Source organism: Lutzomyia longipalpis, chromosome 2, assembly GCF_024334085.1.
Source record: "Lutzomyia longipalpis isolate SR_M1_2022 chromosome 2, ASM2433408v1".
Classification (NCBI taxonomy): Eukaryota; Metazoa; Arthropoda; class Insecta; order Diptera; family Psychodidae; genus Lutzomyia; species Lutzomyia longipalpis.
The window spans coordinates 37780358-37793591 of record NC_074708.1 but is presented as its reverse complement, the minus strand read 5'-3'; the positions used below and the strand labels follow the sequence as shown (position 1 = coordinate 37793591).

The 13234-nt window shown below is 33.9% G+C and overlaps 2 protein-coding genes across 2 annotated transcripts; one reads left to right on the top strand and one right to left on the bottom strand.

The window, feature by feature from the left end:
• Positions 1-306: 306 nt before the first annotated feature.
• On the bottom strand, positions 307-8561 carry LOC129791467 (uncharacterized). The gene is made up of 8 exons (XM_055829663.1): positions 8399-8561; positions 8159-8302; positions 7949-8083; positions 5765-6918; positions 4838-4907; positions 1489-1619; positions 769-1400; positions 307-695 (listed from the first exon to the last, which is right to left on the bottom strand). The coding sequence occupies exons 1-8, from the start codon at positions 8406-8408 to the stop codon at positions 659-661; spliced, it is 2313 nt and encodes a 770-aa protein (XP_055685638.1). The 5' UTR covers positions 8409-8561; the 3' UTR covers positions 307-658.
• Positions 8562-8845: 284 nt separating this feature from the next.
• Positions 8846-13222, top strand: LOC129788333 (N(G),N(G)-dimethylarginine dimethylaminohydrolase 1). Its single transcript, XM_055824299.1, has 7 exons — positions 8846-9067; positions 9403-9477; positions 9540-9684; positions 10134-10236; positions 10410-10507; positions 12149-12373; positions 12453-13222. The coding sequence occupies exons 1-7, from the start codon at positions 9030-9032 to the stop codon at positions 12576-12578; spliced, it is 810 nt and encodes a 269-aa protein (XP_055680274.1). The 5' UTR covers positions 8846-9029; the 3' UTR covers positions 12579-13222.
• The last annotated feature ends 12 nt before the right edge of the window (positions 13223-13234 follow it).

Genomic DNA, 13234 nt, shown 5'->3' with positions numbered 1-13234 from the left:
CCATTAAAATCCATCCAGTAGATCTTGAGAAAAACCTACCTTTGTGTTTTGAGGAAAATCACAAGATGGCGTCGCACCCAAGATGGCAAAAAGTGATTTTTTTACACTTCTATAATTAGGCTACAAATGTAACCAACATCGGAGAAACAAGTTTAAGAAAAAAAAACAAAGAAAAATGACAAAATTAATAATGTGTCTATTCTAACAGCTTTCCCAAGAGACCCCCTTAAGTGCAAAAGGAAGTTCAGCATGAAATCAAAAGGATACAATAGCCAATATAACTGTGCTTGAAGAAAAAAACATGTATTTCGCATAGAATTAGAACTCTTTATTTTTTATTTTTCTTTATTTGATGTGACAGAATTTTTTGCAATTTTTCTTTTTTTTTTGAACTAAAATCTAAAACGCAACAAAAGGAGATTTAAAAAAAAATACATAGTAATTAGGTACTTATATGCTAATTAATTCTTTCTTTTTTTTTGTATTTTAAAATTACCATTTCACTACTCTCTTTCTCTCCTCTACATGGCAATTAAATCTTTAGTAGCATTAAAATAAAAACTCCTTAAAATTATTTTCTTCAATTTTTGTTGTTGTTGTTGTGTAGTGAATGTCCATAAATATCTAAATGCGTGCTGCTTCTTCTTCTCTACACACTTTAGTATGGTCTCGGTCTGTCTCTACCGCCGCGATCACTGCGAACGATCAGGAAGAAGAATTCTCATTAAACTCTGTTTTCTGTCACGAAGAAAAAAATTTTAAACTTACCCGCCACGCATTGATCCACGGCCTCGGCCACCGAATCCTCCACCCATGTTGCCCCCACCGAAGCCACGATCACCACGATCTCCTCCAGGGGGTCCACGATTCCCACGAAAGCCTCCATCCCCACCTGGCCCACCATTTCCACCATCATCCTTCGGTGCCTTGCACCGATTGCATGCATTGCGCCACGCAAAGTTCTTATTGCTGCATCCACTGCAAATCCAATCGCCCTCGCGATCTTGCAGCATGTTGTTGCCACCACCACTGCCACCGCCACTTCCGCCACCACCACGTGGGGGTCCTCCGCGTGATTCTTGATCACTTCCACCACCACGGCTGCCAAACTCCCTGGGACCGCCACCGCCGCCGCCACCACCGCCATGACCTCCACGTCCTCCGCCAAAACCACCACGACCACCGCCGCGGCCACCTCCACGAGCTTGCCAATTATTCCCTGGCCTCTGTGCGAGGGAAACCTTAATTGTTGACCCATTGAAATCGCCTCCATCGAACCAGGAAATTGCTGATTTAGCTGCATTTGCATCGTCATACGTCACAGTGGCTTCACCCTTGGATTCACCCGTTTGCTTATCCTTGTACACCCAAATCTTCGGCTTCATTGTCTTTTTGTCCTTCTGCAGAGGCCACAACCCAAAACACAAGAATTTTTTTCTTCTTTATTCAAACTAAAACGCCCCATTTGAAAGGAAAAGAAAATCTCACCTTAATGACCCCAATGGCTCCAAAGTGATTCATAATCTCCTGCTCAGTCACAGATGTATCCATTCCCGATACAAAGATTGTATCCTCCTGGGTGATCATGTTGGAATCACCACGATTGTCACCACCACCTCCTGTTAAATTGCACAATTTTAGTTTTTTTTTCACTCTTTATCTCAATTTTTCTTTTTTTTATCTCTTTAAAACTAAAAGTTATTTCTATTAATTTAAAAATCTATCGTGATCTTTTTCTTTTTAAAAAAAAGTCTTTGTTCATTTCATTTCCTTCATCTTTGTAAAACCTTGGAGAGGAATCTTTTGCTTATATCTTGCAAAAAAAGAAGATGTTACTCTCTTATTTTCTTAAATTATTTTTATCCTTTTTTTTTTCATTTTGATCATTTACTGATCTACGATGTGAGGACGGGAATAGTCTGAATAGATGAATTACCTTTACAAAAAATATTAATCAAATTTATTCGAGCACCAAAAAAACAGTTAAAATCGAAGATTTGTTGTAATTTTCCATTAAAAATATTTTTTTGTGGGACGATTAGGAAAACCCTCAAGTCATACACACTCCTTAATCACTCCTTAAAAGTCATTCATTCAATTTTTATCATATTATAAAAAACAACACAATTTGAGACTTGTTTTACTGAAGTTTTAAACCCAATAATAGTTTCTTTTAACACTGCATTTATAGCGATAAGACACACTTAACTTAAATTATACACCAAAAGGACGAATATTAGCACAAAAATTTATTCATTTCATACCTTTAAAATTACCTTTCATTTCTTATTATTTTATTTCTTAATTTTTCTTTGAAGATTACTCGTTGAATTAAATTTCTTTTGAATTGTTTTTCTAAATATTTTTTTTAACGCAGACAAACAATAAAAGCATTTGTGTAATCTTCCAAGAAAATATCACTTAAAATACCCATTTATTTTTAATAAAAACTATCATTTAATCCTTTTAAATCGATCACACAGAGGGAGATCAGAAAAAGATATAAGAGAAAATGGGGCGACTTGTATTAGGAGAAGAAAATCAATGAAAACTGTTACAAGTGGCCCCAAGATCTCCTAAAATTCTTTGTGATTACAGAGAGATGGTGCTTAATCTTAAAATTTCAATAAAGAATAATTTACTTTACTTTAATAAAAAGTTTTTAATTTAAATTTAAAACATAAAGTAAAAAAAAAAATATTTTGTTGTAATAAATTTTGTAAATTCGTGTACTCGAACCAGGGATCTTTTATATACGAGCTGATTGCTTTATCCATTGAACCAATTGACATGTTTATTGGACATTTAAGAACATTAAATTTTCTACAAAATAGTTCATTTAGAAGAGTTTTAGATTTTTTTTTTAAGTAAAATTTTAAGAATTATCTTCGAAAGCAATTTTGAAGTCAGACTGAATTGAGCTAAATGAAGATTTTTTTGATAGTCTTCAGGCATAGAAATTTGTAAAAATCTTTATTTACTTAAGAAACCATAAATTTTTTCTAAGAAATCTTAAGTTTTTTTAAGGAATCTTAAGGAAACTTTAAAGAGTCTTAAGAAAACTTTAAAAGTCTCAAGAAAACCTTAAGAATCTTAGGAAAACTTAAAGAATCTAAAGAAAAATTAAAGATTCTTTAGTAAACTTATGTCTTTCTTAAGGAATCTCAAGTCTGTCTGACTAGTAAATTCACCCTTTGTGAAATTTGTAAAAAAAAAAATCTCAGGCAATTCTGGTTACATAGATCTTATAGCACCATCTCTGTGTAAAACCATAGAAACCTTTGATATAAAAAAAAAACCTGCGAATTAACGTCCCAGAGTCAAAAACACAAAATATTGCTTGCAGAGTTATAAGATCTCAAAGATCAAAACTTTGTTTCTTTTATTTATTAGATGTAATTTTTTTGAAGGAGAAAAAAAATATTTAAAAAAAAATTAAAAAGGAAAAATGTGATTTTTTCTCTCCTTTAAATAAAACTTCCATTCTCAAGAGGTTACAACAAAAAAAAATTATTAAAATAAAACTAGGAAGGATGTTGTAGAGAAGAAGGGAAATTAAAGGATATTATAAGATAAATTATATATAAATAATATATTGTAATTAAACTCTTATAAACCATTTATTATTAAAATTGATCACCGAACAATTTTGTGTTCAGTGTTTACCTTTATTATAACCAGCTTTGTTGACACCACTGCTGCTAATGAAACCATATGTTACTATCATTGTGATTCTGGGTGTGTGCGCGTATTTCTTTTTTTTTGCCATCTCATTATCTTTTGATCTTCTTTTGGCTTTTTTCTCTCTTTTTTTCTTTATTTTTTTTTTGTGTGTGATTTCCAACCACGAGAGGACTTTTCAAAAAATAAATTTCCTCCTCTCAAGAAAAAAAAAGAGAAAATTAAAATTTTCAATTTAAGTTTTAAAAAAAATTAATTTTCTCTTTTAAATTTTGAAAAGAAAAACATTTTCTTTTTTGATTGAAAAAGTCACAGTCAATGGATGAAATCCAGAGTTCATGTCCACAACACACCCAATGATAGAGAGAGAGACGTGCGAAAAACCTTCTTTAAAACCACTCAAAAAACGCTGAAGTTTATATATATAAATTATTACGTTAGAGTATAAAAAAAGGAGACACAGAATAATGAGAAATAATAAAATATAAATATTATATAAAAATACTTTTAAATATTCTTTTGGTGAAGTAGAATTAGAACACCAACAGTTTTTTTTTATTAAACAAAATTTTCATTTTTACGCGAACCAGTTTGCATATTATATAGGTAATAATTTTTTTAACTCGTAGATTTTACGAAACTTTGTAAAAAACCTTAAAAATATTACTTTTTGTAGGTAGACGCTTTTCATTTTTTTTTAAACGGGCCATTCAGTAATTTAATTTTAAAAAAATAAAGTAAAACCAAAACTTTGGGAAAAATTGTTTACCTTTTTTTGAGTTTTTGGAAAACCTTTGAATATTTACAAAACTTACCACAAACGTACCAAAATATTTGAAGAGTTTTATTTTTAAAAATTCTTTTCTTAGATAAAAACCACAAACTCGCAATTTCGAAAAATTTTCCAAGAAGTCAGTAAGACCAAAAAATACGCAGAAGATTTCTTGAATGGCCTAAAACGGTGATTTGCTTTCAAAAAGTCAAGACGACACTCAATTGTTGACCATGTTTATCATTGGTTTTCTTTTAATTTTTTTAAATTGTTTTGTGTTCTTTCTTCATTTTACCAAAATATATACTCAATTTCTTTTTTTTTTGTAATAATTTAACTTGCAAATGTGGAATGAAAAAAGGAATAAATTTATAAAAAGCTTACCCGAAATTTCCACCGCCACCGCTGCCTCCGCCGCCACCGCCACCTCGGCGGCGATCGACGCCAAAGTCCCCTAAAAAAAAGAATTTAAAAAAAAATTAAATTTTTTTCAATATTTTGAACTTTGAAAAAATCCTTTTTTAAAGGGAAATAAATTAAAAAAAAAAAACGATACGAATTAAAACGAGAAAAAGAATTTTTTTTATTTTAAATTTAAACATATTCATAATTGTGCATAATACTATTACATGCCTGATGAAGGGGTCAAAAATCTTCAAAATTCTCTTCTAAATTATTTTCATTTCTTTACTATAATAAGGCCAGGACTAGTACCATACCGTCTTGTTCTTAAAGTTATTTAACAGTCTCGTCAGAACATTTCAAAAGTTAGGCAGTTCATATCAAAAGTCAACAGAAATATTTTCATGCTTGAAATAAAACTTTATAAAAATTAAAAATGTAAAATTCCTTTAAAACAAATTAACGTTTCAAACAAAATTAGCTCCAAGAAATGAAAAATTAAACAGTAAAAAAAGAGAAAAGAGAAGAATGACAAAAGTTAGTAGAGGAACTTCAAACGAAGTAAAACGTTAGCAGCAGTTAAGCATAAAACGATAGCAGAGTAATGTCAATCGTTAACAGAAAAACGTCAAACGATAACGGATGAATGTCAAAAGTTGACAGAGAAACGTCAAATGTAAACGAAGGAGTGTCAAACGTTAATAATTTAATAATCTCAAATTTCCTAATCCAATTTAAGGTTCTTTTTGGGTTTTCCAGCTACGCTCCAGACATTTTTAGACTTTCTAATTCATTTTTTTTTTAAATAAATTCACACAGCGCTATGTCTTAATATTATTCTTTTCTTTTATTAAAAACAACTTTCAAAAGAATCTAATAAAAATCTTCCAACCGAACTTCTTTTCTCACCTGCTTCAACATCTCAAATTCAAATTCCTCCTTCTGAAGCACCCTTTTCTTCCGCCTTATTAGCTTTTGTGTTTTAGTCCGAATCTCCCTGTACTTCTCCTCGTCCCATTCACATTTAGTTTTCCGATGATTTTTAATGAAATTATCCTTTGCAATGAATTGTGCGGCGCATTCATCATCAACCCAGGGTTTTGATGTTAATCTAACACCCAATTTCTCCTTGCGCTGCCTTCTTTCATTGTCCATCTTGTCCAAAAAGACCTTTTCCCTAATGAGAAGTGTTACGGGGAAATGATCTGATGCAAAATCTGTTCCCCTCCATGCTCTCACATCGAGAATTGTTTTGCTGTGTTCATGCGAAACGAGCACGTGATCTGTTTGACCACCTGTGTGCATATCAGTGGGTTTGCAGGTGATCTTGTGGACATTTTTGTGTGGGAAGAAGGTACTGCTAATGATGAGATTATGACTTTTGGCAAAATTCACAAGAAGTTGCCCATTTTCATTGCATTCATCGTGCAAACTATGCTTCCCAACAACGGACTGATGCTCTCCATCTTCTTTCCCCACTTTAGCATCAAAATCCCCCAAGATAAGCTTGAAATCCTCCTTGGGAAGAATGTCAAAGAATCTCGAGAGATGCTCATAGAATTTCTTCTTATCTCCCTCAGTGGCATCTTCAGTGGGAGCAATTACGGAAATCATTGACATACTGTACTCTTCTCTGTCCAAACGAATGTAACAAATTCGCTCTGTGAGTGGAATAAAGTCCGTAACTTTGTCCACAAGGAGGTAACCAACGAGAAAACCTGCCCCTAATTCCTTTCGCGCATTACCACTGTGAAAGAGATCTGCCTTTCTCCGCCTACGTACTCCGCTACCTTCGAACTTAATATTCTGCAGGGCTGCAATGTCCACGTAGTGGGATTGCAATTCTCTGAGGCATTCCCCGTGAGATCCTTCTCTACTGAGATCACTTACATTCCACGTGGCAAATTTTAAATCTTCATTTGCCTTGAAAATTTCCGAGTCGGATTTTAGGGTTGATTCTTGATTTATTCTTGATGACATTTTGGGTATTTTGGGTGGTTGTGGAGCCATCCAATCCCTCCATGATGGATTCATCCATTCTCCCCAACCTCCATTCCAAGGAACTACAAAGATGTCACATTATACCCCGAATAAGTATCTAATGTGTCAGCTTATGGATCACTGAACTGGGCTAGTGGACATCTGGGTACCGCAACTTCAACAATTCACCAATAAATTCACGAATTTATCTTTTCTTAGCATAATTCTTAATGGAAAAATTAAAACATAGCGCTGTGTGATTTCTTCTTTTTATATTATTTAGTTTAAATTGGATAACCTTTGGTATATCATCCCATAAAGAGATTTTGAGCCTTTAACACTGATTCCTTAATTACAATTTGCATTGGGAAGGGGTTGTAAATCCCTAGCCCAGCACAGCGAGAACCCATCTCTAGGGGCCGTGTTATTTGTGTGTCATTTCAGTAACTAAGGATCATAAGGGATTAGCCAGGTATATGGCTATTTTTATGCGTGTCTTTTGAGTAACATTCGATTTTGGCTTAACCCATCTGAGTGTTGTCTATGGAGTTCCGATGGTAAGCAGAAGTTCTATTTTCGATGTTGGTCCATTAAAAAAACGTGAATGAGATAATTTTGATATCCACACTGGACAAAGATATAAGGATTTTCTGTGTAAGTTTGTACTTTTCTTCCCCTGAAGTTCCAACTGTCAAGAATGTCATTTCGTCCATGAGCAAGGCTCCAAAAACCTGTGCTTTTCCACTAGGTTTTTCTTCCTCAATCTTCATTTTCAGAGCACGGAGTGTAACTTTTGTTATTCCATGTGTTGCATTGATTTTGGAATCCCATGCTCGAATAGTTCGTTCGGAAGGGAGCTTGCCCAACTTTTTGTGGAAACAGTAACTACTGGTCCAATGTCCAATGGTCCTTCTGATAGGTTAAGCTAAAATGGAATGTTACTCAAAAGACACGAATTTTTGAAGTTACTCAAATTGCACTTACTTAAATAACACAGCCCCCTATCTCTATCTATTTATTTATTGTCAAGGTCACATGCTAGAACCTCTCATAGATCCTCACAATACAATTTTAGGCAAATAAAAAATTGCAGGAAAAATTAAAGAAACTTACGATTTCCTCCATAATCTCCTCCACGGCCACGATTCTGATAGCCACCACCTCCGCCCCCGCCATTCTTTCCGCCTGAAAAATTACCTTCATTCTCATAGTAATCATCATCACCCCCTGATCCGCCGTAGTGGTTTCCTGCAAAGACAAAAAAAATGTTTATAGAAATTCCCCAAAATGCTTTTCCGGAAAAGTTCCCGGAACGCCGCCAACCTTGATTTCCACCACCGTAGTTTTGCTGCGGTCCACCCCAATTGCCCCCTGAGCTGGGTGGTGCAGAACCACCACCACCTGACCCATAGCCCGGTGGTGGAACAGAAAACTGTCCAGGAGTGAAATTACCGTAGTTTCCGTACTCTGGAAAAGCAAGCAAGCACAAAAAAAAATTGGCAAATGTGACGCCACCGAGCCCCGCATAAGATGCACGTGAAAAATCTCAATGAATAAACTTACGATCTCCCATTTTTGCTCTTCTGCGCGTTCTTTGGGCACTTGTCTACAATTTGCAATGGATTTTGCACAGAAAACTGCGAGTTTTCACAGTGAAAATTGCAATTTTCCAACGAGCACACTTTATTTTGTGAAAATTCACACGATAAAGTTGTTTTGTGTTTCACCGCTGGTTAGAATTATGGCGCTCAGAGCGCGAAGCATGTCTTGCGCGAGAGCAGTGACGAACTCAGGGGGTGATTTAAAATTTTATATGTATTTTAAAATATTTATTTTTCCGGGAAAAATTCGTTTCGCGAGAAAATCATGAAAAACATTCCGTGGAAATGAGACAGTATCAGTGATGTGCACTGTCTCATTTTCTCTTCAACAAAATGTAATACCAAAAATCCCAGTGGTGGCTTTTGGAACTATTCATTTAGGGCGCCAAATTGAGCTCCCCCCATAATCAAACCCTGAGTTCGCCTCTGCATACGGGTACTCAATTTTGTCAATAAAGATTTTGCACAATTTAATTTTTTTATTTCATCGCGAAAACTGCCACCGGAAGTTACTGTGTGCTTCTCCAGATTAACAAGAAGACCAACAGAAAAAGACGACGAACTTGACAGAGTGAATAAAAGGCCGCACATCCATGGCATCAACAAAATATACTCACGCAATTGTTTGCAGGTAAATTTTCCACCCAAATTAAAAGAGTTTTCTCTCATTTTCATACCTTTCCGGACGTGGAGGAAGCTCTTCTGGGGGTTAGCGGAGTTCCTGTGGGAGGTGGGACCAAGAGCTAGTGTTCAAAAATAACCATGATGTCGGTATTTGCATAAAATTAGCATAATAATCAAACGCTCTCGCCCCACTGGACACAGTGGTGGTCATAAAAAATCTCACCGGACTGATAATTAAGATCAATTGACTAGATCTCGCTGGATAGATAGCGAACTGGGAGTGGTGCTTTGAGAGAGAATTATATCAATTGATTCCTCTCTCTTATTCTCGCTTCTTTGCAGAATCCCGCTGAGTCTGAGAACACGCGGAGAAATTGATCTGGAGGAGGCAAAGAGGCAGCACGAGGCCTACGTAAAGTGAGCATATCCACTCAACTTGATTGATTTTCCTTCATTAACATCCTCTTTGTCTCTTTCAGTTTACTTCGGGAGCAGGGATTGGACGTCATTGAGCTTCCGCCGGATGAGAATCTCCCGGAATGCGCCTTTGTGGAGGACACAGCAATCATCTGCAATGGAATTGCATTGATTACAAGGCCAGGTGATCCCAGACGAGCGCAGGAAGTGAGTATGATAATTTCCTTAATAAATTTAAGGACTTGGCAAGGATTCAAAGCTTTCAAGAATTTGAGATTTTGCCAAAAAAAACTCTGCAGGATGTCCTTGACCAGAGATGATTCCTCACAAGGATTTAAATTTTAATGAGTTTCCCAATCAGCTGAGTATAAATTTATGTATTTATTGACCTCTGGCTGATTTCGCACAGAATTAAAATCACAAGAAAAACATTTCTCAGAATTCGATTTATTCTCCTTTACAATCCCAATTGAGATAACATAAAAAATCTAATCAGACAAAAGAGAATTTTATTAGAAAATTGGGTGAGAAAAAGTCAGTTATTTTGGCATCAATAGAATGCTTTATAAATTGAATCATCGCGGAAACTCATAAATATGAATAAATTTTACGCAGAGTTTTAATAAAAAATAACTTTGCATCGCTTTTCTTTCAAGGTTGGAAGCATTAGAGCGGTGATAAAGAAGGAATTGGATTTGCCAATTGTAGAGATTGCGGATGAGAATGCAAAGCTCGATGGTGGTGATGTTCTTTTCACGGGTAAGAATTTATTAATTGTTCGGAAAATGTATGAAATAAAATAATATTTGAATTTGGCGCGCACTTGAAGTGGTGAATTCGAATGGTGAAAATAGAGACTGTGGGGAAAAATGAATGATCTTCCTTTTTTTGGAGATTTTCTTAAGACTTTTTTTAATTGAATTTTCCTTCAGGAAGAGAATTCTTTGTCGGCTTGTCTCAGTGGACAAATGAAGCAGGAGCAAAGGCTGTTGCTGCGGCATTTCCTGAATACCCATGTGTTCCCATTAAAGTAAGTAAACGCCTACAAGTTTCCTCATGATTTTCCTATTGATCAACTCTCACAGAAAATCACTTTTTTTTTTCTAAATCCTTCAATTTAATCCTCATTCAATCACCATCCAAAGTAAAATATTACAATGCAGCCTTAAATGATCAACACAACTTCTCTTTTTTAACACAACTTACACCTTGTATTTGATAAATCTTTAGGTAGAAGACATAAGTAGTCCTTCAAAAGTATTAACTTTGGACTTAGTCGAAGGAATTATTCAGGTTTATAAACTAAAGAGAAAATTTATTTTGTTGACGTTTAATAATGAATTTATCGTTAAAAAAAGAAATTCCTTAAAAAAAATTCTTACACACACTGTACATAGAGTTTATCACAATTTCTATGCGCTACACACAGCAGAGTGGGAGAAATTTACTACATAAGTCCGGTTTAACGTTTTTAGAGCCAGGCTTTAAACTAGATTTAAAAATTTAGAGCTAGGCTAGATCTAGGTATTTTTTAGCTAGCCTAAAAAATTTGAGGCCTGAACTAGATTTTTAGACTAGGTCTAAGATGTGTAAGTTATTCTCAAATTTCTTAGGTTAGATTTACGTTTTTTTTTTTTAAGATCAGGTTTTAAAGGTTCAAAGCTTTAAAGTTTAAATGCTTTTCCTGTTTTTACCAAACTTGATGTCAAGAGATGATCGAAATAAGGATCTAGCCGTCTTTGGGTATCGAAATTCGTAAAAATACCCAAAATTATTTTCAAGGTCAGACAGACCTTAAATTCCTTTAAAAAAAACTTAAGTTTTCATAAAATTACTTAATAAAAAACTTAAGATTTCCTAAGAAACATTTAAGATTCTTACGTTTTCTTAAGGGCAATTTATTTTGAATTTTATGAAAACTTGAAACATTTTTATGAAAACTTAAAACATTAAAAAAAAAACTTGAGACTTTTTAAAGAAAACTTAAGTCTGTCTAACTTGTAAATTTCACCCTAAATCTAATCTTAAAGGTTAGATCAGATTGAATCTGATTGAACCTGAATATATTTTTTTCATTTGAACGTCTTAGGCATTGAACTTGGTAAAATAAATAAAACAAATATGGTCTCAGTCTTCATTCATACTGATCTAACCTTTAAGATTTAGTGGCTTGACCATAAAAACCTTAAATCTGTCTAAAATTAGACCTAGCTTTAAAAAAAAAAAAGACTTAAGACTATCCTAAACATCTTAGACTTGGCTTAAATAACTTAGACTTTAACAGCCTGACCTTTTAAACAAAATTTAAGCCTGGCTTTGTTTAAAAACTTAAACTTACTTTAAGAAACGGACTAAGTCGGACTTAGCAGTGAATTTCCCCACAAGTATTGCTAATTTAGGCTTAAACTCTCTCTGTCTCTACTCACCTAGCTTAAATGGCACAACAACTGACTAATTGGGATAAATCTTTGCACAAAAATTAGTAAACTTTTAAACTTAAAAAAAATTGTTAGAATATAAGGCATTCCTAGTGAGAATTCTAGCTTCTGAAAGCTTTCTTCTGCTCCTTCCTCTTATTAGTTTTTAAGTTAATTCTTCTTTGAGTTTTCTTTCGCAAATCATTGCAACTTTGAAGCGGAAAATATAGAAATATTTTTGATGTGGATTCTAGGTAACTGAACATCATCATTTGAAGTATTATATATCAATGGGTGCTCCCGATTTGTTGGTTGTCTGCAATACAAAAGAATCTCAGGAGATTCTCAAGAGAATTGAGCGCGAAGCAAGTTTTACGTATCAAACATTGACGCTGTCCGAGGAGAAAGCTGCAAATGTTCTCTTTATCAATGGAACTCTCATACACAGATCAATTGAGGAGATACCCGTTTCTCACCAGGTGAGAGAATAACTTTTAAAAAAAATGAAAAGTTTCTTAAGGAGATTTTGAAAAAAAAACGTTTCGTTTTTCATTGTAGATTCTCAGTGAAAAAATCGACATTCCCCGACAAGTTTTGAATATTTCAGAATTAGGGAAATTTTCAACAGGTCTCACGTCCTGCAGCCTCTTGGTACGACGGACAAAGTATATTCGCAATTTATAAAAAAAGCAATCTCATGCAGAAGAAAGTATATTCATTCCATTGGCGCGGAGAATGGATAAGAATTTTTGCCACACTGCCCTCTCTTCATCTCTTCGTTCTTATTTAACAAAACAAAACTGAATGTATTAACAATTTCAATGTGTGCTAAACAAAGAAAAAAAATCTCCTCGCTTAATTTTCTCTTTAAGAACCTAAAAAAAAAGAAAAAGAATCTCTGTGAGGAAAAGTGAATAATAAAAATCGTACAAATTTTTAGCGGAAACACCCTAATAGTGAGTTTCTTGTTCAAAATTGTTTTCTAATGTTGATGCATTTTAAGGAAAAAAAAGCCACAAACTTACTAAAAAGAAAACTATGCTAAAGAACTAACTATATAGACTATTACTTCAGGTTCCAATTCCAGTCATATTATACAAGTTTTATTTTTCGATAAATACATTCATAATAAATGTTTAATAATATATTTTTGTGAAAATATTTATAAAAAAAAAGTTTTCTTAATTTATTTTTGACCAATTTATTTTTTAATTTTTCATTTCTTGCGTAAGAAAGTAAACTATATATATCTGTCTTATATGTGAGCATTTTTGTGAGCCCAGTTTGAGAAGCTGATATTAAAAGCAATTGGATTCCAGTAAAATAAATCAGTCTTTTAA

Coding starts and splice junctions, on each gene's coding strand:
- LOC129791467 (XM_055829663.1), bottom strand. Junction 6,919..7,948: donor AGGAGATTATGGAGGAAATC/GTAAGTTTCTTT, acceptor ACATCTTTGTAG/TTCCTTGGAATGGAGGTTGG. Junction 1,620..4,837: donor GGTGGCGGTGGAAATTTCGG/GTAAGCTTTTTA, acceptor GCAATTTAACAG/GAGGTGGTGGTGACAATCGT.
- LOC129788333 (XM_055824299.1), top strand. CDS start 9,030: ATGGCATCAACAAAATATACTCACGCAATTGTTTGCAG. Junction 10,508..12,148: donor ACCCATGTGTTCCCATTAAA/GTAAGTAAACGC, acceptor TGTGGATTCTAG/GTAACTGAACATCATCATTT. Junction 12,374..12,452: donor AGATACCCGTTTCTCACCAG/GTGAGAGAATAA, acceptor TTTTCATTGTAG/ATTCTCAGTGAAAAAATCGA.